General features: G+C 46.5%; 1 protein-coding gene across 5 annotated transcripts in view; it reads right to left on the reverse strand.

The window, feature by feature from the left end:
* Nucleotides 1–27,748, reverse strand: part of MARCHF3 (membrane associated ring-CH-type finger 3) — a 131,500-nt gene that overhangs the window by 11,041 nt on the left and 92,711 nt on the right. For all 5 annotated transcript variants that reach the window (XM_027605404.2, XM_027605406.2, XM_027605403.2 and 2 more), the window contains 2 exons: nt 24,082–24,325; nt 21,050–21,254 (listed from right to left, as the gene is read on the reverse strand). In XM_027605404.2, the coding sequence (XP_027461205.1) occupies nt 21,050–21,254; nt 24,082–24,269 (393 nt within the window). In that variant the 5' untranslated portion in view covers nt 24,270–24,325. The remainder of the gene's footprint in view (nt 1–21,049; nt 21,255–24,081; nt 24,326–27,748) is intronic.

Here is a 27,748-nt window from a genome sequence, read left to right on the forward strand (position 1 = left end):
ACTGGACAGAATGTATAGTACGATCCTGTATAGGTAATGATGTATTTACAAGCACATAGACATTTACACCTACATAGATGGAGTGGATTTACATAGACAAAGACCAGAAGGATTCCTAGCAAAATAGCGGCTACTCTTGGTGGTGGAATCATGAGTGGTCTTTAATTTTTTTTGCTTTGTATGTATTTTCTTGCTTTTCTCAAATGAACATGGATTACCCATGTAAATAAATATATATTTATTAGTTGTGTACAAAACATCGGGAGAGAGAGCAAGGGACGCTGAGAGATAAGGAGAGAAGAGGGAACTGGGGAGGGAGGTGTCCAGCTAGTGCTTTGTGAACTACAGCAGGAAAAAAAAAAAAAACAAAAAACAGTACTGAGCTATGGGACAAGCTCAGGGCTAGAAAGTTGAGTTTATTATGCACCATCTCATTGAGGCCTTGCAATAACGCTGTGAAGCACGTGCTCACATTATCCCCATTTTACAGATGCGGACACAGGGGAGAAGAGAGTTTACTAATTCACCTAAGGATAGACGGCAAGTGGATGGTAGAGCTGGGATTCAAGCCAGCCTCACTTTGCTGTTTCTTGCTTTCCATATTTACATTTTATTTCTGCACCAAATGACACGTGTGTGTGTGTGTGTGTGTGTGTGTGTGTGTGCGCGCGCGCACACACACACTAGATTTCTGGCAAATTTTCAGCTAGGTGGGATATAGTAAGTCCTGCTGTTTTGCTGGTTCAGCAAATAGCTGAAGGATTGGCTGGCCAGGATGTTATGGTAATTTTAAAAAATATTCTTAGGCTACTAGTCTGTTGTATGTTAATTCTTTTACCACATCACAATGAGGTCTAATGTCTGGGCTTTAATCTCAGAGACATTTTGGCCTAATTCATAATAGACAAAAGGTTGATCTCAATTATTGTTCAATTTGATTTTTTGCTCTTATGCCTTGTGCCTCTCTAATCAGTTATACTTACTATACATAGAATTTTAGACCTATTCTTTAGTAGCATCTTCATTTCCCATATTTGTAATACAGAGGAGGCTGGGGCAGAATGGCAGGTTGGTTTGTGTGTCCATCTTCCCACCTGACCTGAGGTGGACGCTTTATATCACTCGAATCTCACACATCCGGCATTTACAATGTTCAGTAATGACAGTAGCTTATGTTTACTCAGATGTTATGATATGCAAAGCACTATCTTTATGCCACGTGAAGTAACTGATTTACTCTGAAAGAGTAACCTTTGAAAGAGTTTCAATAACCTTTGAAAGAGGTACCACTATTATCACCAGCATTTTATAGTTAGGGAAACTGAGGCACAGAGCAGTGAAACGACTTATAAAAGATTGGCCTTGGCTTTGATCCATGTTGTCTAGCTCCAAAGACAGTGCTCCAAAATAATCTATTCTATCATCATTCTTAGTTAAAAAAAAAAAAAAAGGCAGTGGGTGGTGAGGCCATGAAGTGGGTAGAAGGAGGCGCATACCTTCAATGTGTTTATTGGTGTAAGAAGGCCCCCTGGGTGCCTGATACTAATTTATCCTGCCACACTTGTGGACAGCTTTTGCAGCTAGAATATCGTTCTTGAAGGGGCTTTAGTTTAACATTAGTCTTCTGCTTAGACTTGGTGGTTAGCTGTGCTTTAAAAGCCGAGGTTGATGCTTGAGAATACTAATTTGTGTGGCATCTCTCACCTGGCCAGCTCACCCACGCGGCGGCCAGGGGATCTGTCGGCAAGCCGGGCACCCTTCCTGCCTTCTGTTCTCTGGTTCCATCAGAAACATAAAGCACAGAGACTGTGCTATTGAGAGCCCTGGCAGTGAGCTGCCTATTTCTCTGTGGTGATCTCATTCCAATCACTAACCCGCTCCCAAACCAGGAGACTGATCTGATGTTGGAAATCGGTACAAAAACCAACCCAACAGTCTAAACAAAACAGACCCCCCCGCCCATGGCAATCAGCACCATAGGGCCAGAAGACAGCAGAGGAAATGTAAGCAGCATTCCTCCAGCGACACAGAGTCATTCACCGGCCCTAAGTGTAACATCCAAGGTGTGCTGGGCACCAGTGATGCCTTCCAAGGTGGGCTAACTGTGGGTTCAGATCTAATTAGAGTGTCAATTTGTTAAGTCCCTTACTCAGGGGGTAGGGGTGAAGGGGGTGCAGAGTTCTAGGACATTAGATTCTGTCTCCCAGGCTCCGAGCTAATCGGCTTAAATGCTCAAGGTAGACAGGACCGCGTGCAGGTCAGTTTGTACTGGAGCCAGATTAGACTCTGGTGGCTAATCATTCCCCATGAATCTCCTTAATGAGAAACCATCATGAGAATGGAAGAAACTGACAGAAGGGGTGACAACTGATAGAACCGTCACAAATTTATGGAGAGGAAAAGGAAAAAGAAGGCAAGGTCGTACCATGGTTTCTCAATGGCTTTATCTGCTTGAGTGTCTCCTGTTAATCTGGCACTTGGCAGAGTTATTAACCAAGGGCTTACCTTCCTTGGCATGGGTCTTATTTTCGAAGCCCAACTCATTTCACACTAAGCTGTCCGCTTGCCCAGGGAACTGAAAGGTCAAAGGGGCAGTGTGGTGATCAGACAGATATGTGACAGATCAGACGGGTATGTGACAGGTCCTTTGCATGATCGAGAGATTATGATGAAACATGAAAATCATGCATTTCCATTCACTTGAGACACAACAGAGAACAAAACCAAACTCCTACTGATGTTTTAAATCCCTGAACTCCAGTCTGTTGGTGAATTTTCAGGACAGCTGAAGTTGCCCAGAAAGAAATTCTGACTCTGGGGGAGCTGAAGGAGATGCTTGCTCTGGATATCCATTTAACCAGGATTGCAGAAACACATCTCAAATGAAAACTTCACAGAGGATTTGCTCGTGATCCTAAAATGTCCTTTTCTCCAGCCTTGGCCTCCCTCCAAAGCTCCAGATGTGCGTATTCAACAGCCCACTCAACATCTCCACTTAGATGACTAACAGACGACTTAAACTCAATCTGTCCGAAACAGAACTCTTGATTTAGCACATACTTTTTTCCACGTCTCCTCCATCTCAGTGAATGACATCACCACCGACCCAGTTGCTCAGCCGGCCCTTTCTTTTCTGTCTTACACGCCATACCTCGCCTATCGGCACCACCTTCAATTGGTATCTGGAATCTCTGTGCTTCCTTCCACATCCATGGCTGCCATCCCTGGGCCATGATCATCTCGTCCGTGGGAGGCAATAGCCTCCCTGCTTCCACTCTGGTTTCCCAACGGTCTGGCTCCAAAATCAGTTGGGTTAATTTGAACATCCATCCATCAGAGCATGTTGCTCCTTTGCTTAAGGCTCTCTAATGGTCAGAATCAAGTCCGTACTCTTCACCTAGGACTACAAGACCGATCTCACACCTGCCTACCTCTCTGACCATGTCTTCTACTCTCTCTCCCACTTCATGTCCAACCTTCACCTGTACCTGTTCCCATACGGGGCGGGGGGGGGGGGCAGGCTTTGCCCAGATTCTTGCACGGTTGGCTCCTTCTGATCATTTAGGTCTCAGCTCAAGTGGTACCTTCGCATTGCAAACACTCCTTGTGCCTACAAACAGTGCTTGGCTACATTTTCTACAGAGCGCAAGACACTCTCTGAAAAGATGCTCTGTCTCTTCACTTGCTTATATCTTGCTCCCTACTTCATTGAGAGCTCTGTGATGACAGGGACTTCATTTCCCGTTCGTCTTTGTATGCTTCCATCTAAGAGCAGGGCTGGAGCACAGTCGATGCGTTTAATGAAAATGAATGAATAAACATCTGGATGCCACTAGCCCTGACCGGAAAATTGATTGGTGAGGAGACACTTTTGTTGGTGGGTAGACATCAGGTCCTGAAGTTCACTGCATTTAGCCTTGTGGAGTAGATATCCTTATGTATCCCTCTTTTTAGGTTTCCAAGAGAAATATCTACACGTTATTTTGTTACTACAAGGTGAAAAACCTGTAGTTTCTGTTCAAGTGTTGTTTTTTTAAGAGGTAAATAATTGTGGAATGCCATCTGTTTTTCCACAGGTCATGAAACAGCATGAGAAATCCAGTAAATCATTCAAGGTCCTTTGTACTGTTTTTGTCACAGTTACCATTTCTTTTTTTTCTACCTGAAAACTACGTTGAACTATACGAGAAAGGGACAATGTCACATGTCCATTTAAAAATTATACAACTCAGGTTCAACCAAAAATATGCACTGAGTGCCTGTTATATGCCAGATATTTTCACAGAATTTCATAACAGCAGGTGGTGTTATTATTCCCACTTTGAATTCCCTCTTAAGCCCCAGTGAGGTTAAGGTACTTGTTCAAGGTTACATGGTAGAGGAGCCAGGGTTTGAGATCTCCAGCCTACTGTTCTTTCAACTCTTTCCCTCAGCTTGCTTTTGCACTACATTGAATCCTACAAAATTTTTTTTTCTTAAAAAATTTTTTTTTGATTGAAGTGTAATGGACATAGAGTGTTCTACTGTATTATATTAGTTTCACGTATAACTCCACAAAATCCTGATCCTAATTTCTGTTTGCTCCCACAGTGGGTAAGGTTGGAGAAGTAGCACCATGCAGGGGATAAAACGAGAGCAGAGATGCTTCTTCCGGTGGCCCCCCGTTAGCTCTCCCAAATGCTCATCAAGTTTTTTCACCTCTTTGGGGGAGTAAAAAAAAAAACAGGAGTCTCCCTCACAGGAGTGAGGATGGTGCAGCCTTGAGGGGAGTGGTGAAGGACCCTCTCTCTCTGCCTCAAGTTCCCACTTTTGTTCAAGACATCAGGTTCAACTAGAGAGCGTGTGCCTCGTCTTTCAGCCCAGAGCTCTTCTGAGCCCAGGCTCGGCATTCGCTGCTTCCTAGACATCTCTCCATCTGTGCAAGCAATGTGTCAAACCCGACGTGTCCACCACGGGGCCCTGGGTTCACCGGCATCACCCAGCTCCCAGCCGTGTTGTCCCACAGCACCTGCTGGCTCCTGTCAATACCCTCCACCCCATTCTGATTGTGCCTCTCCTCATCCCCGTGCCCCCCAGGCAAGCGAGCCATGCGTCCTGTTGGTTCTTCTGGAATACATCTTGAACACGTTCACGTCTCTCCTCTCTCCAGCGCCACTACGCTTCCAAGCCAGCCTCGCCTCTCACCTGCAATTGCCTCCTCACCCTCCTGTTCCTGGTATTCTCGAATCCAGTTTCTCTAAAGCAGCAAGACTACCCTACTTCTCTCGCTTCAAATTCCCCGGTGTCTCCCCACGGCACGGAGTGTAACACCTCACCGTGGCCCACGTGGCCCACGAGCCCTGCGTGATGTGGCCCAGGTTGTTTGGGGTCCAGGGGTAGGATTCGTGGGATCTGTGATTTGGAGATGGGGATTTTCACAACCTCTAATTGATACCTAGCATCTCATTGAGTTACGGCGAAAATCTTACTGGTACAAGCAGTACCTGTGGCTTTGTGATCAATGAAAATCACAGATATTTCACATCCCGTTACATTGTGGCAGACATCGTGACATATTGCTACTTCGGAGTTGGTTATCAGATCTGCCACAAAATGTGTTAAAGAAGCACTTAGATTTTACATCACAGTTTTTGTGTTTTCAATACTTTGATAGCTGTATTAGAGTGTAATGGGTTATCGTTGCATTCCACATGGGCCATCCATGCATTCCATGATTCCGAAGGGATCCACAGGCTTCAACAGAGCACCAGTAGGTCCGTGAGGCAAAAGTTTAGGCACCTAGAATCTGGCTCCTTTGGCCTCTCAAGCCATGCGCCTTCTTGGTGTTTCTTCCTGATTTGGGAAATGTTGAGCTGGTTCCTGCCTGAGGGCCTCTGTGGGGGTTGGTCCTTCTGCCTGGTACACTTTTTCCCATGTCTGGCTCCTTTTTGGGTCACTTCTCTGCTCCAAGGTCACCTCTTCAGAGAAGCCTTCACAAACCACCACACCCTCTCTCACCAAGTTATTCTTTACAACAACTTGGTTCTTCCTTTATAACTTTTATCACTATCAGAAATAACCTTTTCATTTATTGATTTGTTTATCCCACGTCTGTCTCCCTAGCAGGTAAGCTCTATTAAGATACAACATTAAGAACATTAAGAACATTCTGGCCTGTTCCCAGTTATATTTCCATTTCCTAAAATACTTTATCTGTGCTTGATAAATATGAGCCAAAGAAGAATATAAATCCTTCTGACCAGAGGATCACTTCAAGCAGAAACAAGATGAGTTTAACTGAGATACATACATACATACATACGTACATACACACGTACACACGTACATACGTACACACATACATGCATACATACGTACATGCATACATACGTACGTACATACATACGTACATACATACATACATAAGACCACTCGCCCTGACTCTGCTGGTCAAATACAGTACAGCAATTTGTGCCACAGACACATGCTTACCAGTGGTGCTGGCATTCGCAGCTGTGATTTGGCTGAAGCATAAGTCATGTTCAAGGGCACCCTGGAGATTTGTGATGGTCCCTGGAGGATTTAGGCCAGCAAGCCAATTAATGGGCTATAATGCTCCATAAATACCATATTTGTGTCGGAGACATTATAATTTGGTGGTGGCATCACTTAAACAAATGCAACGCACACCCACATCAACGGTTTGAAATTTTCCAAAGATAAGATTAGCGGCACAGCAGGACTAGATGGCAAAATAATTTTATACATTATCACAACTTCAGATACAAGCAAAACGGGAATCATTTAGCTCTAATTATTTTAGATCATCACCGTGCAGACGTGATCACAGCCAAATGGAGATTGCTTATCCAAAATATGGAAGGATGCTGCAGAATTATGTGGCATATGTGATCAGTGGAAAGCCAGAGACATAAGAAGAGATGAAGAAGGGAGGCTAGAGGGCAAGGAAACAGAAATTTCCCGAAGAAATTGATAATTGGCACGCATTGTGCCAAAAATAGAAATGATTTACTCTGGGAGGTAATGGCGTCATACTGTGTAGTCTGTTATCAACAGGATGCCACCAGCAGCCCCAGGTCCCTGAGCCCTGCTTCATTTGGCTCTTATGGGGCCCCCAGCTGGCACCCGACACCCCCTCTGCTGGCCTGCTGTTGGACCCCAGGTTTCTGAAGTTTTGAATAATTACTTCCAGCAGAAGGCCAGGATCATGGGGCAAAAGGTGCCAGGACAGTGTACCAAGTAAAAGCCCCAGGTGGAACCCTGGACCAAAGAGGAGATTCTGATGAATAATAGGAATAAGGCTAACAAATCTCTGTTTCGATCATTGGGGGTGTTTAAAGGAATAGAGAGAGAGAGAAATCAAATTCACAGCCAGGTCCTCAAAATGAGATATTTAAAAATCGGTGTCCCTCAGAGGCAGAGTAACAATATGAGTGTGAGCACCCCCCTCCCCACCCCTCCCCCTCCTGGAGCAGAGTGTGGGGGAAGGGTTGCAATGAAACATGGAGCACGTGCAGGATGGAGGAGACATGAGATAGTCTCACCAGGGCCACCTACTGCCAAAAAGGATCCCAAATAGACAGGATGGCCCAGCTGACCTTGCTGACATGAGGTACCACCTAGCAATGACTGGATCTGGAATCTCTCAAGGCTCCACTTCAGGCAGTGGCCTAAGTCCCTGTGCTGCAGTATTTGCTGATACCTTTTTATTTTTAAATCTCCCTGTCCTCAAATTTCAATGGTAGCCCCCTAGCCTGCAAGTCATTTGGATGGTGCTACCCACTCCATGGGCTCACTGTTGCAGCCGTTCATGATTTTCAAGATTTCGGACGTGTCCTTCCCAAGCCTCCTCACATCTAGATTAGAGAGTCTCTGTCTTTCTGTCCAGGCCGACCCAACCACCTGTCTTTATTGCTCCCCTGGACTTTTGGGACACCCTTCACTGGGTACAGGGCCCTGAGTATCAGAATGCCAGGCAGAACTATGCTGTGGTGGTATTTGATGGCATTGCTTCTCTTGATTAGGGTCACTGTTTAGGGACCATTTTGCTACAAGGCTCACAGAGCTGTCTTCAGGGAAGACATTCTTAAGGGGCAGTTCAAATGACATGGGTCACGACATCAAGGACTGGCATTTATAGCAGGGCAAGCAGGAATCCGGCTGGATGAACACAGGTGCTGTCTGTGGGAAAGCTCCAGTCCAGCTGGGAGACACAGGGACATTTTTAGCTTGAGTGATCCGGAGACATGTGCCCCCTGTAGGTCCCCATGCAGAACCAAGCCAAGCATGGAAGAAGCTGAGTTAATAACTAGCCCAGTCCCGTATACGTGCATAACTAAATCACTAGCTCTCCCTTCAAGACTAGCAAACCATATGCATGACTGTGGCACCTGCAGAATTATAATGTGGCCTCCTCAGGGAAGAGGGAATTTGCCGCGAAGCGTTGAGAAATTTCCCTTACTTCTCATGTGCAAAACATTGTAAGGGGGCAGGAGACACTTTTGGAAAACTTACATGTTCCCTCGCCGTTTACATAACTGTCTTTCCAGATCAGGGGTCCCTGACTAAGGTGCAGAGCTTTGGAAAACCTGAGAGCCCTTGGAGACTGTATTTGAACAACAGATGTCTGCGCCTTTCAGGGGAGACAGTTCAAGCTTTTATCAGCTTCTCAAACAACTCTGAGGGGGAATAAACACTGTTCTAGAGTATTTCCTTAAATTGTCTTGAGACACTGCTTGGTCCAGGTCACGTTTCTGAGCTTTGAAAAATTTAAGAATGGGGGAGGTAGTAGGATTTGACTGTGTCCGAGAATCCTTAATTTCTCCTTAGATGCTGGTTTAAAAAAAAAATTCACCTAGGACACAAAATGTGATATTTAAAAAATTAATTGTATGGCTGCAGGACAGCAGAGCCATGAAAGCAACCAAATTAAATTAATGGGCTTAAAGGAAGAAAAGGACTCACACTGAGCAAAGATGGAAAGCATTCAGACAATATAAAAAAAAATCAATGTGCATATGATTTCCATACAATAAAAGAGAAAAAAACGAACAGGGTTCCAGCTCATAAACTGTGATAGGGAAGGGGCAACACTTGAAGAGGACAAAGAGCCATTGACATCTCTGTACCGGTGTGCTCCTTTCTAAAATGGAGACACAAATAGCATGTCGAGTGTCCAGAACAGGGGCGCAGGGCAAGCATTCAGTCTATGATAGCTAGTAGGAGTTGTATATTAAGGAGCGTATTGGGAAGGGATCAAGAATACATAAAATAATAGCTAGGAAGATTAAGATACCTTTTCTGCAAAATCTGAGACTAGACCTTGCAAACGTTATACTAACTGAAGCAAGCTGATCACAAAGGACCACGTATTGTATGGTTCCATTTATAGGCAAATCCATAGAGATATAAAACAGATTAGTGTTTGCCCGGGGCTGGAGGTAGCAGAGGGAGGAGCACCAGGGAATGAAGGCTGAAATAGGAGGTTTCTTTTTTCAGTGATGAAAATGTCCTACAGGAGATGGTGGTGATGGTCACATACCTCTGTGAATATGCTAGGTGTCACCAAACCGTACACTTTAAGTGGGGGAACCGTATGGTACATGAATTAAATCTCAATAAAGCCGCTTAACAAATCTGAGACTGGAAAAGCCCGTTGGTAAAAATACCTCGAAGTGTCTTGTAGATTCTGCTAAAGAATCCTTCCAACCAGCGTGAATTTTGGATTGGTGTTCCTTTTGCCTTGCCACATCTTCATCTAATTGGGTTATTTTTCAGGTATGTATCTGTCAGGTATGTCTCCCAAAGAGCTGAAAATGTGTATATTTTGGTGTATGGATGACTTCTGGGTTTCAACATTACAGTCGGACATTTTAAGCAGATAGGTCGGTGTTCAGAAAAACATTAGAGCGATTTTATTCCTCCCATCTCTCATGCCTTTTCTCCCAGAATCTCCCACTTTTCATGCAAAGATCGAGCCTTTGGATGTAGGAAAATAGGAGTGGAGGCATTGTTTTCTAGGACGGTGGATATTTTCCCTTCATCTCCCAATTTCTGCTTTTATGAATTCTTCCCAGATGAAAGTCCTTAAATGCCTATAAATCCTATTTTACAATGTTCCTGCTGCAACCACTTGCCAGCATTTCATATATGCTGTATTAGCCATTTTCCCTCCACGCCCCAGAAGATTTTGAACCTCACTGTCTAGTCCAACCTCCTGTTTCTAATCGCATTGCTGGAGGCGAAGTAATGGTCAAGTAATGAGTAGGAAATATTTCCTTTTCTTCTTTTAATCTGAACTCAGTCTTCACAAGCAGATTTTTATACATTTTCCTAAGTGGTGTACCTAAGAATTAAACCCATTTTTCAGTGAACTAGCAGCTTCAGATGAGTTTTCTCTCTCCCTCACATTATACACATACAATCCTAACTTCCCTCTCACATGTCCGTTGCGGTGTAAATCTATCCCTCTAACTCTGTAATAATGGATTGCAAAGAAATTTTATCAGACCATATCACAGGGTCCTATCTGAAAGGACGCAGGCAGGCAGTTGATGAGGGACAGAATTACACAGTTAGTGAAAAATGAAGGAGGGAGAAGCCAAGGCACCAGAACCGACAGGGTCTTTCTTATCTTTCCCCAAATCTGCACCTGTCACCAAAGGGAAGCAAGGGAAGCAAAGAAATGAGGCAATTATGCCAATTCCAGAGAAAAGCCAGTGTTTTCCTTCCTGCGTTGCAAAACCGGTTTTACCAACCTGAAAGATCTAGAGGACAGTCCTTAAAGAAGTTTACATCACTAATGCGGACAGCCACATTATGAGTGATTAGGCTTCACAGCTGTTCACGAAAGGAGGGAAAAGGCTCTTAACACTATTGCATTCACGGGTTGCTTTCTAATGACATCTCTCCCTGAGGGGAAATCTCGGACGAAACTGGGGACCAAATGACTCAGTAAAATGAAGACTCAAATGTGGAGAAGGAGTAACTAGATGAGAAGAAACAAAGAAAGGGTGTGTAATGTCCTTGGAAATGAAGAACGACCTCTTCAGCTCCTACCGGGCTGCCGGGCTGCCGTAACTAAGAGCTTGGGCTACCTCGGACTTGGGGCGGGGGAGGGGGGCGCAGGGCGGGAAGGGGCACAGAGAAGCAATGCCAGTCCACTATCCCACTCTCAATCCGACCCAGCTCAAGTCTGTGTGGTTTCTTTTAATACTTTATTTTTAATTTTTTAGACTATTTTTTTGAGAGAGAGAGTGCATGCGAGAGAGAGCATGAGAGAGAGAGTGAACATGAGCTGGGGGAGGAGGGGCAGAAGAAGAGGGAGAGGGAGAAGCAGACTCCTCACTGAGCAGGGAGCCCGACACAGGGCTCGATCCCAGGACCCTGGGATCAAGACCGGAGCTGAAGGCAGATGCTTAACAGATGGAGCCACCCAGGTGCCCCAGACAGACTTTATTTTTAAGAGCAATTTTAGGTTCATAGTAAAATTGAGTTCCCATATGCCCCCTACCCGCACACCCTCAGAGCCTCCCCCATTCTCAACATCCCCACCAGCGTGGTGCATTTGTTACAGCCCATGCACCTACACTGACACGTCCTTAGTGGCCAGGTCCAGAGTTTATGTTAGGGTTCGCTCTTAGTATTGTACATTTTATGGGCTTGCACAAACGCAAAATGACATGTATCCACCATTGTTCAGAGTAGGTTCACTGCCTTAAAAACCCTGTGCACTGCCCATTCATTCTCCCACCCCCTCACTAGCAGCTTTAGGTTTAACAGGAGAATTCAGTGTGAAGAGGAGATCAGGGCTTTAATCATCCGTACATCTAGTCTCTTAGGAAGGCTGGCTATCGGTGGAGAAGCCCTTGGCTCAGTGAGTGCTTGTGTGCGTCCATGTCAACGAACAAGTGAAAAGAAGTACTTCTGGGGCGCGTGGGTGGCTCAGTCGGTTAAGCGTCTGCCTTCGGCTCAGGTCATGATCTCAGGGTCCTGGGATCGAGTCCCACATCGGGCTCCCTGATCAGTGGGTAGGCTGCTTCTCCCTCTCCCTCTGCCTGCTGCTCCCCCTGCTTGTGCGTTGTTCTCTCTTCCTCCCTCCCTCTCTGTCAAATCAATCAATAAATAAAATCTTAAAAAAAGAAAAGAAGTATTTTCGAGTCAGGATGGAAGAAGCCAGGTATGGTTGGGAACATCAAGGACTAAGGGGGTCATGGAGACCTGGGTTCTTCTGCCTTCTCCACCTCCTAGCCCTGCGGCTGAAAGTACTTGAGATCTCTGAAGAGTGACTTACCATCCCAAAGTCTCAGCTTCTTTACCTACAAAATGGGATAGTATCCATATGAGGATAGAGACATGGGAATCAGATGGTTATATGAGCACTACAGCATGCCAGAGTTCTCTCTTGCCTAGGAAATGGGTAAACAAGAAGAAAAACACTTTGGGATGTGAAATCTTGAGGCTACAAATAGGTGGACGCAAAGTGAAATTAAGCATTTGCCCCTGATTTGGGTGTCACGTCAAGATCCGTGCCTCTTCTGGAAAACGGAGTTTCTCCTGTAAACAGGCATTTAGCGAATCACTCTGTGACTGAACAGCCACTGATTTCCCACTGCCTATATGAAGACACTTCTCGGCTTTGCTCGTTCGAATACAACTGTTCATTAGGCAGCGTTTAATTATAATCATGTACTGCTCGCAATATTTCACACCATTATTTGTTTAATAAGGTATATTCTTTCTCTGGAGTTAAAAGTGCCAGCTATTGACACAAAACTGAGGAGGCAAGGGGAAGGGTGGTGGACGCCCCCAGCGGGGGGCCGTATGCAGAGTCTGTAACGCTGCATCTGAAATCTGCAATGGATGTCTCCCTTCTTTTCAACCTGACTCATTGTACCTGCACAGGGCAGTTCCCGTGAGCTAACTGCGCCGCGTTGTGTTGGCAGGACTTAGGGGAAGATGATTTCCAGCTTTAGTCATTCGGTGACACAGCAACGCTCCTCTCTCAGACTCCGCTCTACAAAGCTCTCCTGCCAGTTGCCCAGGGACAGTTTCACCTCCACTATCGCCACCCCGAACTCCCACGTACTGGCTTCTAATTGCCTGCCTTTCAAAGAAGTGGACGTCTCGGTGGCCACGCTCGCTGTCCTATTTGTTCTTACCCTGGGAGTTAGCTAAAAGGGTCCGGAATCTTGCAAGGATTATTGGTCTCATTTTGTTTACTGCCTCCTATTCTTGGCCCAGATGGGCTTAAGGAAAACCTGATTCAGTTTTCTCCTGTATTAGAGAACATCTGTGGGTGAATTAGTGAAGACTACAGCCGTTTTCTGTCTGTCTCCACAAAGACGTTGTTCCTTGGAAAGGTCTGTCGCTCACAAGATGCTAAGGTTTGTTAATTCTGGGTGGTGGCGATGCACCTGTTTGAGACATTATTCTTCATCCTCCTTTGTATTTTTAATCTATTTTATTGTTTTTGAGAGAGAGCAAGCGCGGGGGGAGGGGAGGAGCTGAGGGACAGTGGACAAGCAGACTCCACTTTGAGCGCAGAGCCCGATGCGGGGCTCGATCCCACAACCCTGAGATCATGACCTGAGCTGAAATCAAGTCAGACACTTAACTGGCTGAGCCACCCAGGTGCCCCCTCCTTTGTACTTTTTAAAATACAGAATGAAATTTAAAAAGTTGGGTGAAGCAACTCTTGGCGTTTTGCGTTTTTGCATCCTCAGCGAGCCAGTGGAAGGGAGCCCTGCCGGACTGCCAAAGGTCCTCTTCCGAACATGGATTCTAATTTGTATTTCAACCCAAGTTCACTGCAAGGATCAGTACAATTTAAAATAATAGAATCTGGTCATGTAATTCTTTTTATGCACGGAACTGGATTTTCCCTCCAAATTAATCCTGTACCAGCAGCGGATGGGCTGAAAGCACACGCAACAAGGAGTGAGCTCCCTTCCATCTGGCACGGCCATGGGAACACTTCGGTTGGCTTGCTTTTTTAATGAAGTGATTTTTAATGAAGCAAGCTGTGAATTTAATAGACACCTTAAAACAGCTTCTTTGTAACTAAGCTTTAAGTAACGAAGCAACTGCCAAATTAGCCACCAGAACCAAGACGAAAATTCAAGACAGAACAACTACGGGGTGGAGGATCTCAGGACTTAGGGCAGCAGGGATGTCATCTCGCCGGCTGGCTGCAAAGATGGTGTGGCTAGCCCAGGTGCAGGCTGGCGGCCTGTCCAGAGACCTTACCAGAGGTTAAGGAAGTGTCTGGGCAACACTAAAGGGGGGATGGAAGTGCAAGGTACCGGAACTGCTGTTGTTCTGACCCCGTCCATGCTGATGCACCGTCTCTTTGTGTTTCATCTGCCTTGTGATTCTGAACCAGGCATCTCAGTTCACTTACCATGTGGGAACAATAGGAGCAAGAGGCATAGGTCCAGGCTATACTACCCTGAAAGAAAGATGCTGGTAGGAAAAAAAAAAATGCTTGTAGTATCAGAAAATTCTGACAGGTGGGAGAAATCACCCAATTTTGCAATCTCAAATGTAAATTGCAGGCAGATAATGCAAGAGGGTGAAGAGCACTGGGTGGATGGAAGCAAGAGGCAAGGTCTGGATGAACTGGGAGTGCTTAGCCTACCTACAGGCATTCAAATTCCTTTGGAGAAAAAAAAGTGTGGGGGCGCCTGGGTGGCTCAGTCGGTTAAGCGTCTGCCTTCGGCTCAGGTCATGATCCCAGGGTCCTGGGATCGAGTCCTGCATTGGGCTCCCTGCTCAGCGAGGAGTCTGCTTCTCCCTCTGCCCCTGCCCCCCGCTCATGCTCTCTCTTTCTCTCTCTCTAATAAAAATGGATAAAATCTTTTTTTTTTTTTTTTAGGATTTTATTAGGTCCAGAAGGGTGAGCGATTTCCCAAGAAATCGGGGGTTCAGTCACGGATGGCCTTGGCAAAGATTTGACAGAGAGAGACACAGCGAGAGAGGGAACACAAGCAGGGGGAGTGGGAGAGGGAGAAGCAGGCTTCCCACCGAGCAGGGAGCCCGACGTGGGGCTCCACCCCAGGACCCTGGGACCATGACCTGAGCCGAAGGCAGACGCTTAACGCCTGAGCCACCCAGGCGCCCCAAATGGATAAAATCTTTAAAAAAATTTAAAAAATTTAAAAAAGTGTTGAAGCAAAAAGCACACCTGTGTGCACGAGTGAGCAAGCCAGTTTGTGAGCTCTGCTTTACTTGGCTGGTGAGGAGCTAACGCATAAGGAGAAGTGACTCGTCCAAGCTCTCACTGCAGGCCATGGGTGGCCAGCCCAGTGTGGGATATACTACAGTTACAAGCCAGTGGCCAGAGTTGGCATGTTAAGCCCCGCTTGGCAAAGTCACCGGCACGGATTTCACTCAGCCGGAGGCTGTGCTATCCACAACTTAGACATGCAAGCTTCCTCAACACACTCCCCTCTCTGTCTTTCACGCTGCAAGTCCTTCCTCCGCTTTGTGAGGCTGTAGCCTCGCGTGGAGCGGGTCAGAGGGCTGCCTCCAGTTAGGAGGGACCAGGGAGCCTGGGGCCAGAGCGGGAGGAACCTGTGCTCACTGGTCCTGAGCTCAGGTGGTAGCAGTCAGCCCGGGTGTGAGAGGAAGAAGTGGGAGCTCCTGGTGGTTTCAGTGAAAGCCCTCCCACCCTGCTCCACAGACGCCAGGGGGTGACCTTTTCCATTTCGTCCCTCCGGAACAGGACCCAGAATAGGAGGGAGAAGCTGAGAGCAGCGCGTCAGACCTTCTTACTTCTTTCTCGCCTAGGGAGTCTGGCCTCACGGAACCACGGTAAACCTGTGTCTTCATCTACCGAATGTTCAATATGAGCTTTTCTACCCAGAACTACGGTGCTCTGTTTGTATAGTGCCTGGATTCCTCCTAAAAGCTTGGCAGAGGCTAGCTGGGCCCGAATCTTTCCGATTTGGCCCCATCTGCGCTACTCCCAACCACACTTTTCTAACTTGGGCCAGAGGTTTCCTGCGGGGTCCTGGAGTGTGTGTTTTCTCCTCACTGCTCGGTGTGCCCACAGGGCTGCAGTCCCCTGCCCTTCTGCCAAACCTGACGGAGGGCCGGCGAGTGAGTGGGGGCCGGGCTTGGTCAGAATCTCCTTGTGTGCTGTGTGGCTCAAAGCTGGGTTGCTGGTGTGTTTCCTGGAAGACCTCGTCTAGCTGTGTCTGGCTTGAACCGTAAGGCCACGGTGTCGGTTTCTTAGATTTAAAGCCACAGGCCCAAAGTATGATATACAGTTTGCAACTGGGGGAAGGGACGTTGTCCATTCATGCACTGACTTAATGAGCAGGTGCTTCTGGATTGCCTATCCCATGCTATGATCATGGTCCCGCTCTCTTCCTTACTAGGCTGCGCTCGTGAGTTGGCGTGAAGGGGGGAGCTTGCCTGCCTGCCTTGGAGGAAGAATGGAATAGGTGGTACGCATGCCTGGGAAGCTCCTTGAATCCCTTTATGTCAATACCCTGATGCTACAAGGGTTTGCTGAGAGGAATTTGCCTGCTCCGAAACTAAAAAACCATGTTTTTACTTAAATGGATATATTAAAAATCAAAACCAAACCAAACCCACTATAATAAGAGCCAAGCAATGTCGCCTAAGCCTGATACATACTTATTAAGAGGGTTTGAGGAAAGTCTTAAATCTATTAAATAGCAGATGCCAAGGTACAAAGTGGTTTCCCCACAGCAGTTCAGCTCGGCTTCCTGCTGTGTAGCTGGAGATTACACTGAATCCAGGGCACACTTTAGAAACATTTTCCTCTAGTGACTTAAAAAAAAAATACATATATATATATCATAAATAAAAAGTTTAGGGGAAAAAAAACCTTAATCCTCCTCTCTCTTGCTTTACATCCCATTATTCTGAGTAAGAGATATGTGTGAAACATTCTTAGTTTCAGTTTAGCTAAACCTCTGAGTCACAGGGAACAGCTTTTAAATTGTTCCTACCATTCTTATCAATCAGCTGGGTCTGTGTAAAGGAAGTAGGAATGTGGAAACCTAATCACTCCTTCTGTGAAAAATCACCATGTCTCCCAAATCAGAGGAACAGCAGATCTTAGGAAGACCTCCCCGCCCCCTCCCCCCCGCCCCTCCCCCCCCCCCCCCCCCCCCCCCCCCCCCCCGGTTTTTGCACCATTTCCTAGCTATTTCATTTTAATCAGGACAGTGCTGAGCTGATCTATTACTTCATAAGTCTCCCGGGCCAGGGTGGGTGTTACTGATACATATCTTAGGAAAGCCCAGTGCCAGATACTCCCATCAGTGGAAACTCATGTTGCAAGCACGCTGTTTGCACATAATAAGATGCGTTTCCTTGGCAAACTGCTCCATCAGATAAGCAATCACCCTGGTAGGCGGGAGTCAAGGCACACATTTTGGGGAACGCATCATGCTACTTTTATTGGTTTTCTGTATTTTTCCCTTTGTTGTAAAAGAATGGTATCAGAGTTCAATTTACAGAGAGAGATGAGGAAAACTGAAAATGAGCAGGAAGGAACCCATAAAACCACCCAGGCTGGTCATTCAGCGAATCCTTTTATGGTTAGTGGATGTCTATTTACTGCGTTCTACCAGGTCATTATTCTTGGGGATAATTTATCTGACAAATTGCTCCTGGGTAAATTTTCCATCATCAATGAAAAAGACATTGTCTTGGGAGGAGAGAAGTGCTGTCCGTGGAGGTGTGAGATGTATGTGTGTTGTATCCGCTCTTCCTTTTTGCTACATACGGTGTGAATACTTCCCTGTCAAGCTTTGCCTGACTGACACAGACCTTACGAGATTTACATAAGCTGGACTAGAGGAAATTCACCCACATCTGAATAAACCGATGATCACAAAGTAGCTCTCTTGGGTTGAAACTAGCCCTTGTTACACTGGCTTATTTAGCAGCAAAACATAAAATTAAAATAAAATTTAGGATATAAAATTGCCAATTAATTTACCAGAGGGCACTAAATGATTTAGTCTGCCCATGGAGGCAGGTAGGTTTGTAGATAGGCACACACAAAATCATATTATCGAGGTATAAATCACATATCGAGTATGTCCTCATTTTAAGTGTGGAACGTATTTTTTGCAAGTATTTATAGAGACTAAGGATATCATGGAGAGCCCCTAGCTCACTCTCCGCAGCTCTGAGAAACTGAGCTATGTCTCACAAATGGGCACTGGTTAAGTGAGGACGTGGTGCCCATGTTGGAGGTACTAATACAAACCGGTCCACTGATTGGGCCATTATGAGTAGAAACCTGTAGACAGAAACTTTGGGTTTCTGATCTATGAAAAATGAACATCCAGCTGCTGGCCGCAGAGAGTGCAGGAAAGGAAGGAATGGGGCAGTGTCTTCGCAATGTTGGTGATCAGGAGGGTTAAGACTATGTTGGATGAAGGACTGGGGGAGTTTCCTGAACAGAGGGAATTTGAGGTGTGACAGTGATTCTGACCAACATTAACACTTGGGTGCTGACAAATAACATTTATAAATGACTTTTTCAACCACTTCCTCTGGCAAACAAGAAGCTGTTATTATCACATTGATTTTGAAATTCAAAGATACAGAATTTTCTTGCTTTAATGAGAAGGCAGATCCAACTGGTAGATACAGTAATGATTAAAGCAACTGAAAGAGTACAAATGAGAAATAAAGTAACAATACTCCCAATGCTTAACCCAAATAGGTGGGTTTTGCTGATTTTCCAAAAAAGATGCTTGGTATCTTGAGATAAAAATATGAAGCAAAGCTCAGTGTGAATAAACCAGCCTTTTGGTAAGAATAGAAAAGTCAATTAGTAATGTCATTTGTTGAAAAATCTGCCTGCACCTGGTTCTCATTTGTCCTCCAGCTGAGAAACCAAAGACAACTTCTTTTTATTGCTTGTGGTCAAACAGCAAGTTCATTTCGCCATGGGATGATCAAACGGCCAGCCTCCCCTGGCTTGAGGTTTGCCTTTCACTTTCAACTTGTTCAATCATCATTAACTCTGAAAAATGTCACATTCCATCTGTGCAATGAAAATTTCACCACCGGTGACCGTTTGGGTGAAGTTTTTGTAGGCGAGGCCCTAAATCTTACAGAGCACCTCACACATTCTCAAGGTCATTTGCCTCGATTCCTTGTGTAATGTTGGCTGCCTAAGATCCCACAGTCTGTGGCCAAGCATAGGCAACTTTGAAGAACCTCTGTGTGTGGGTGCATGTTTTCCTCTCCGAGATGGAAGGGGTTCACTGGGTGATTCGACACAGGCGAGTTAGTTGGACAAAACCGACATGTGCATGTGAGCACACACATGTGCGCGTGCGCGCACACGCACACACACACACACACACACACACACACACACACACACACACACACACACACACACACTGGGATTTTTTACCAAGCAAAAATAAGAGTTTTCTTTACTGGGGAGATACCAGTAAAGACCACTGGATTGTACCCCTTTTAAAGCAGAGTTGTGTTTTTGTTTTGTTTTTACTCTGGGAAGCTAGCTTCCCTGGAGAAGGTGCAATATCAACTTGGGGAGGTTCCAGAAATTTCTGGAGAGGAGAAATAGGCTTCTTTTTCACTTTTGCCTTTGGGCTTGAGAAATCTTCACCCCCCTTGTTTATTGTTTAATTATATTCAGCCCGCCCCCAGCCCCCACCTCTGCAGAGAAGTTCTGAAATGTAAATCCCAGGGAATGTGGCGTGGGGCCAGATTAAAATAGGAATTTCTGATAGTGGCTGTCAAGCAGCAAGACCACTAAATTAAGAGGTCATTTGATCCAGAGTCTTAAAGCAGAGGGTGTATTGAGGCAAGTCAAATAAATCTTGTGCCATTTGGTAAGCATGTCATAGCTAAAACAGGCCCCAGTTTCCAGGTCCTGATTACATTTTCAAGGTCAAACGGGAGAGCAGGTATATGCAGAGCTCTCCAGAGCCATAAGTGCCGTAAGCGGCAAGGTGCTAACGTCCTGTTTTAAATAGTCTCCAAGAAGGGCGTCTTGATTTCTAGCTTTAGTTTAATGCCAAAGTTCTGCTGGGTCAGCTGCTGAAAGAAGGGGGAGGTTATCAGTGGGTCTGGATTAGAGGCCCATAATCTTGGTCTCGGTCTCTTTCAAAGGTTAGCTCTGGCTCATAGTATATTAGAATGTTTATTGTAATATACTATTTTTAATTGTATATATTTAGTTGTATATATGCTAACATCCAATTTTTAATTGACCAGTAGAAATTGAGGGTAGGACAGAAGGCAAAATAGTCTAATGATACTTTCCGCTGCTTCTAGCTAATATAGGACTAGACCGTTGGTCTAAAGGAGAAATGTGCGGCTCCTAAAATATGAAAGAGTGTCCTGCCATTTTAATGGTTGGGTTGAAATGCCTGCCTTTTAAAGAAAAGAGATTCCAATGCTAGGTTATTAGCTGAAAAAAGCTTGTGTATAATTTCCTAAGAGAGTTTTTTTTTTTTTAATTCAAACACTTGGATATGTACTTGTTATTCTAAGTGCTTTAGAACTCTTACCTCATTTAAACTTCATAGTAATTTCAAGAGGTAAAATTACTTACCTAAGGTCATGGAACTTACTCAAACCCCAGAAGAGTGAGTCGGCATCCATTATCCTTGCACCTCTATTTTTTCACAGAGACCTCTCAGGCTATGCAACCCAAATGCCCACTTACCTGGTGCTTCAAATTGGGCAGATGGTGTGCAAAGAGAGAGTGTTGGATCTCTTTGTTCCATTTCGTAGGGATGGACAAAGGGGGAGCAGCTCTGCCAACTTCCCCGCTCTCCTGTCTCCTCATGGAGATCACCTTTCTACTGCTGGCTTCGGAGTGAGCGTGTGAACTGTTTCTGTGTCTCTCACACACACCCACGCACACTCATGCACCCACGCACACTCACGCACACTCATGCACACTGCTAATGCTGTGCTTCACTGAGCTGCACCAGGTTTGTGATCTGGGCATAAAAGCAGACATCATTTGCTCATTAGAGCTAAGTTTTCAGGACGTGCCCCAGTGACTGACCTCCACTAACGGCCTGGGTTTGCGCTCGACTGCAAACCTGAAGTGGCAGAGTTCACAGTAGCTGGTGTTTGAGGACGACAGCCAGTGCTCCAGGCAGCTCCGATGAATTGTCCCCAAAGTCCCCGTGCATTCGCAGGGGGAGAGCAAGTCCTCTTGGCTGCTGCCCTCATGGCAGATCCTGCACATCGGCCGGTCATTGAAGGGGCTGCAACAGAAGGAGGGGTATCTGCTGGTCACCAGGCCCAAAACCATCGCCACAAGGATGGTCCTCTGGCTCTGTGTCCTTCAGACCTTCCTCAGGCAGACACCTGCTTTAACGCCCTGGATGGACACTCCGTTTACATGGTAGCAGAGGCCAGGGCTGGGGTCCTTGGGCACCTCCTTTTGACAGTATAAAGAAGGAGGGGGGTGGCCCAGGGCCGAAAGCGGGTGAAAGTGAGCAGCATGTTATTGTTGTCTTGGACGTGGATGTTGTTCAGGCAAACTACCAATCAAGAAATAAGAACGATTCCTCACCATTAAAAACAGAAATTGTTTTGAAATGACATCAACCGCAGTTTCTAGGCAAATTGCGCCTTTTGAACCAAACCAGGACACGTTCAAATACCCAGAGGTTCTTTTCATTTCTCTTTTCATTAGGGTGGGAGAGTGAGGGGAGGCAAGTTAACTGGCAGCCAATTCTCGAGTCATAACACAGAAGTGTTGTCTGAGCCAGAGCACCGAGCTGAGGGGCAGGTGATCCTTTGAGCTTCCTGAGGGTGTTAAGGATACTATGCCAAATATAAGGAATGAGTATGTCCTAGAGAGGCGGCCTCAGTCCAGAGCTCTGCCATTAATCTGGAGAGAGAAAAAGCCAGGCCTACACATTCTGTGAGGCACACAGTGTAGTGGTTCATGAGTCAGGCTCTGAACCCCAGGTCTGCTGCCTCCCAGTTGGCTAACTTGGTGCAAGTAACATCATACTGCCAAGTACTTTAGTTTTGTCCTCTCTAAAACAGGTGCAAAGAATGGTGCCTTCCTCAAAGGTGACATAAGGATGAGAGACGATGGTCCAGATCCGAAGCTTAGAATAAGGACCAGCATGTAGTAAATGTGTCGTTAATGGTGACTATTTTCACTTACAGGAAACCTCAGGTCAGGGAAAATCAAATGACGTAGCGCTCATCAGGGAAGTTAGAGGACAATGAAGGCCTCAAACTGAGATGGCCTCAGCTCCCCGTGCATACTGTGTCTCAGGAAAGGACCACTTCTTTCTGATTGACATTATTGTGTATCGCTTCTCATATTGTCCTTTATTGGGCATTCGGTTTTAAACTATGTTATCACTACATGTGCCCAACTGGGGACAGCCCCTCTACTTGCCATGGAAGCACTGCTCTTTCCCAAGGGCCTTTCTGGGATGATCCTGGGAATGAGTGAAGGCTAAAGGGGGATTAAAAGAGGAAAAGACGTCCTTCCTCCTTGCCCGGAAGGGGGGCCCACTCAGGGGTGGGAGAAGAAAGTTGAAGGAGTTGACTTTTTTTCTCTGACTATTCCTGGCTCCTTCATTCCCACTGAGCCAAATGCATGTGAAAGTCGAAAATCATCTGGTTTACATGACCACGTAAACATGTGAAAACCCCTCATGCGCGTGCATGTGAGCACGTGCACATGCACACACACACACACACACACACACGCGCCCTGGCTCACAAGTCTAAGTCATCTTAGCTCTGTAGCCTGTTCTTCCTGATTAAACAAGGTGTGTGAAGGCTGCCAGGGTGACGGTGCACACACAGTGACCTGTCTCAGTTCACAAATGAGCAATGACGCTCATCGCCTTGTCATATTCTGAGTCCTAACCAATTGTTAGAAGCTTTTCAAGAGGTGGGAAAATACATATTGACTTTTTCTACTCGACCCCTTAGCGAGAGCTGCACTGATCGGCAACAGCAGATGCGTGGGCAGCGCTTGCAAGATGCACGAGGGTGTGAGTCCATGTCTGGTGGCCACCATGTCTAGGCTGGGGCGACAGAAAATTTTGTGGTGCTGCCAACAGTCCTGCCGCAGGTGTGTGTGGGCCTGGATCTCTCCCGTAGGGTTTGGTTGAGTTGCTCAGACCAAGGTAAGCAGTCAGTGTGCGAGTGACTGGTCTAAAGCTTCTGGGTCAGAAGTGGTGCTGGTATCAGAGGACAGGTCCAGTGCTGATAGGCACTGTACATTAATTGATCAGAGTTGTCCCTACCTATCCTGACAGAAAGCTGGAGAAGCCAAAGAGCATGTATTGGCCGGGCAGCCTGTGGCTCTCAATCTGCCATTGGACAGCAACAGCACAAGAGAGACCTCCAGGGACAAAGAGCCAGCCGGGACGAGCCATCTCTGGGCTGGTCGGAGCCTTTGGCCTTGCTTTGGTTCCTCATTCTGGGGAGACAAACTGTCACAGTTTGAACAATCGTAGGGCAGGGTGTGTTGGGAAGGACCAGGAGTTGGGGGGCTTATGGAGCACAAAGGAGGGGGCCACAAAAGAGGCCCCCAAGTGGGGACGTGCCAGAGAGGAGACTCACCCGGGATGAAGCCCCGGACGGTCTCCCATCAGGCAGTGCTGATTGGCACAAGCACCAGGAATGTCCCTTCAGAAGTCGTGCCCACAAGTCCAATCACTTCAGGTGACAGAGCTCTGTCACCTGAAATCAGGTGCCTCCTTCCTCCCATCCTCACAAAGGACTGCCTTTGTTAGTGCCTGGCAACAAGAGCGTAATTATCATAGCAACGTCCACATAACAAATGCGGGGAAAGTGGCCCTGTGTCTTGGGGGATCTTTCCCTGCCTGGCTCTCTCTACACGTGTGACCTGAAGTAGAAAATTCAACAATGGGAATTTTAGCTTTATGCCCCATCGCTATAGAAACGGTGAGGATGAGAGAACTCGGGTAGCACCTCGGCTCACCTGACACAAAAGACCTGAGTGCTAATTACGCTCCCTCTGGCAGTTTCCATCTGACCGAGAGTCTTCCGGATCAATTACAGATTCAATTATTTTAATAGCGGTACTACCTCTGGGTGGCAAGAGTCCGCACCACCGTTGACAGCAGCTGCCCGTCCTTGGCCGACACTTGCATGACATACTGCGGCTGCCCAGTCACTAGGCTGCCACAGTCCTCCACGGTCTTCACCACGGGCGCGGCCGAGCTGGTGCAGTCTGGCAACACTTCGGGCAGGTGACTGCAGCGGCTGGTTGTCATGGTAACAGACAGCAATTACTTGGCTAATGGCTTCCACATTCATACAGGATTTCCATCTAGGAGAGATCAGAAAACAGTTTACTTGGGCAGGGTGGTTAACAGAAAATGGGGGAATTACAGGCCACCCACCTCATCATGTCATTATTTAATATAACAGGGGGAGCCTAGACGTGGCACACTATCTGGTTACCATGTCATGCACGCACGCGCGTGTGCAGAGCCCGCGGGAAACAGCGGATGTGCTTATGAGCCAGATAGCGAGCGTGTCGGTGTACATAAACATTTCGGAGCCCTGCTCTTGGAGAGGGGAGGGCGCGATGGCTCTGGAGCCCCATATGACGAGGAGATAAGCAGTTCTGCTCCGTTGCCAGAGAAGCAATAAGTCTTTGTTGACACCCAAAGTTACTAGAATTGTTATTAAAACCGTTCGTAACTCTTTTTTCTTGTAAGCAATTTATTCTCCATTCAGCTTCATTCTGAGATGCTAAGATTAAAAACAGAGAGAAAGAGGGGGAAAAAAAGACTCTGGCCAAGTAGCAGCTTCTAGGACAATACTGGCCAGAATGAATCAATTAATGTCCACCTTTCTGACTGCTGCCATATCTGCGTCCCATAATACAATTATCTACTTAATATATCTTGACAATTAACTTCCTTTAAAAACTTAACCTATTTTGGCCTTGTCTTAAATAGTTATTCATGGGAAGTGATTAGTTGGATGAGCTTGTTACATTTTTTCTTAATGGACATCACAATCAAAACATTAGAACTGAGTGTTTGGTAGTGGAATACTGCATCATCATAGAGGATCACACATGAGAATGCAAGAAATGAGGATGGATGAGACCTCCACTGCCTGTTAAAAATAATCCGTTCCCTGACACATAGCCTGTCACATAGCCTGCAAGGAATTCTGTCCCCGATCAGGGTGGTGTGGGCTTGAACTGGACCTCAGATTCAAAGCATTCAGACCCACTGGTGTGTGGACCCACTGCATCCAGTAGTAAGTCTGTTGGTGATGCATGAAAAATAGAGGTCTTTATAGAAACTCATAGGAGCTGCATCTCACTTTTAGCAATACAGCTGTTTCTGCCCAGCCTGCTCACTTCAAGCTCCGCGGAGCCCAAGACGGCCTGGACTCTGTAGGGAGACACAGGACTGGTTGATGGGCTGAAGTCACATCAATAAGCAGACTGGATGCCAAAGGCCCCAAATTAAAGTAAATCCATCCCACAACCCCAGGTGGAATTTTGGAATTCCTCAAAGGATTGTTTCCTCCTAGCTCTTTTTCCCAGTTATTATACAGTACTTGACTCCTCCAGGTCTGGCAAACAGGATCTCCCCGACTTCCAGAACAATGTACATCAACTGGATGTTCTTAAGATGAGAACACAGTGTTTGCAGATGAACTTGAACTGACGCCCTCCCTCCCAACGCGCGCATATCAGGGAGGCCTGACCATTGGAGACAGTTGGACAGGAAGGGAATCCCCTCCTTGCTGCTGCGGTGTCTGGCTGGCCTCGCTCTAGCATGTTCCCATTCCTGTCCTTGGCTGCCACCAATCTTCTCCGCGTTTGTGGTCTGCTCTCTGCCGGCATACCTTTGGAGCCTGGCCATGGGGAGGTGGTTATGGACACCAGCCCTGGTCTGAGGCCTGATGTGAGGACACAGGCTAGAGCCGCCTCTGCTATGTCATTGGCACCACTCTGGTGGGCTTCTCAACCACCAGGCAGTAAGCATACAAAAGTACAACTGCATAATTAGCTAGTTTAGTTTTGCTTTTTAAATAGGATTTGTTGCCTTTCTTTCTTTCTTTTTACATTGCCAAAGCCAGAAATGTATGTTAGAGAAAGTACAGAAAAGTACAAGGAAAACAACACAATTCAGTCATGATCCCACCACTCAGATAACCACAGTAAACTTTTGGGGTGGATGTCTTTCTAATTTTTGGCAGGGTTGACAGGGTGGAGTTGATTTGTAGTAGAGGCCAGATTTTTTTTTTTTTTTTTTTTAATAACTGAGTTATGGTAGCTCTCAGGCCATAGAACAAAAGGATGTTCAAGGTCCGACTTCTAAAACTGTCTAATCCCCCTCCCCTGGCCTGCTCTTATAAAACCCCATTGACATGATTTTAAATTCTCATAATGCCTCCCAGTCACCAAGTGTAACTTCCTGGCATAGCTCTCTTGCTTCACAAGGCAGCCATAGATTAAGAGCCAGGGGTGTGTTGGCAGGAAAAGCAGACACAGTGACCTTCTTGCCGCATGGAATCATTATGTCTGGATGTACTCTGAGAGTCTATTTTCGGGTTTTGCATAACTTCAACTCACAGGACCAAACGCTCCCTCCCTGTGCTCGATGGAACGGGAAGGAGGCAGAGGAGGGATGCTCAGAGGGAGAAGAGGAGACCAGGGCTGTCAGGAGTAAGGCTACCCTTGAAGGGACATCACGCAGGCACACGATGTCCCCAGGTTCATTCACTTATAACCCAGATTAAGTTCTCATCAAGGGAAGCAGTTCTAACTATATGACCTAAATCAGCAAAATGCCCTTAAAATAATTCTAGAAGTATAGTCCCCTTTAAACTTATTTTATATCTGTAATTTACTTCATTTCATTTCTCTTCTCAAAGGCAAAAGGGATATCACAGGTCTTCTGATCAGTTTATTCCCTTCACAGTGGGTGCCAGGCACAGAGTTGAGCATAAAGGGACAGAGGGCTCCTCTACCTTGCCTCTTCCTCTTGGGCCATCTCTTCAGAGCCCTGAACCCCACTTGGGACCTGCCTGACGGGTCACTCTGGTCTGGCGCTCACTGAAGAACATACCCGTGTATTCACTAACTACCATGCATCTTGAGATACCAAGCCTGGCATGCCCATGATGAGTTCCCATGCTTTTGAAAGACCACGTCTTGAATTACAAATGGGGTGGAAAGGATAATGCAGAGCATAGGCACCTGAGGATGTGGTGGGAAGGGCTGAGTTGGATTGGTTCCGCCGCCCCCCCCCCCCACAAGGGTGGATCTCTTCATGTCCTCAGGTGGAGGAGGAGAGATGGGAGCACCGTTCTCCCCAGTCTCGGTCAAAAGGAAGCCTGGAGGCCTGCACCAGGCCTGGGGCTGGAGTGGGCCTCTGCAGGCCGCATGCGCCAATTGGCATGCATATGTTGCACCTGGGGCAGTGACAAATGGCCCGCTGCATTTCCCTGTCTCCTTCAGAGCCACCTGGGAAAACAGCAGGCTGTTGCTGTGGATGCCAGAAAGAGCTGAGCTGTTGCTTTGCAGCCTAACTGGGCTTCCACGGATCTTCCTGCAAAATTTCAAGCACCATCCGACCGCTTTCTTACCGACACTGCTGCTCTTGTGGGCGAGTATCTTCCAGTTCACCCAAGAATTCGGATCTCGGGGATTTCTCGGGACAAAAACACAGTGCCGGTGGGGAGGGGGGCGTGTCTCTGTAAACTCAAACATCAGACTGCA

Source organism: Zalophus californianus, chromosome 5, assembly GCF_009762305.2.
Source record: "Zalophus californianus isolate mZalCal1 chromosome 5, mZalCal1.pri.v2, whole genome shotgun sequence".
NCBI lineage: Eukaryota > Metazoa > Chordata > Mammalia > Carnivora > Otariidae > Zalophus > Zalophus californianus.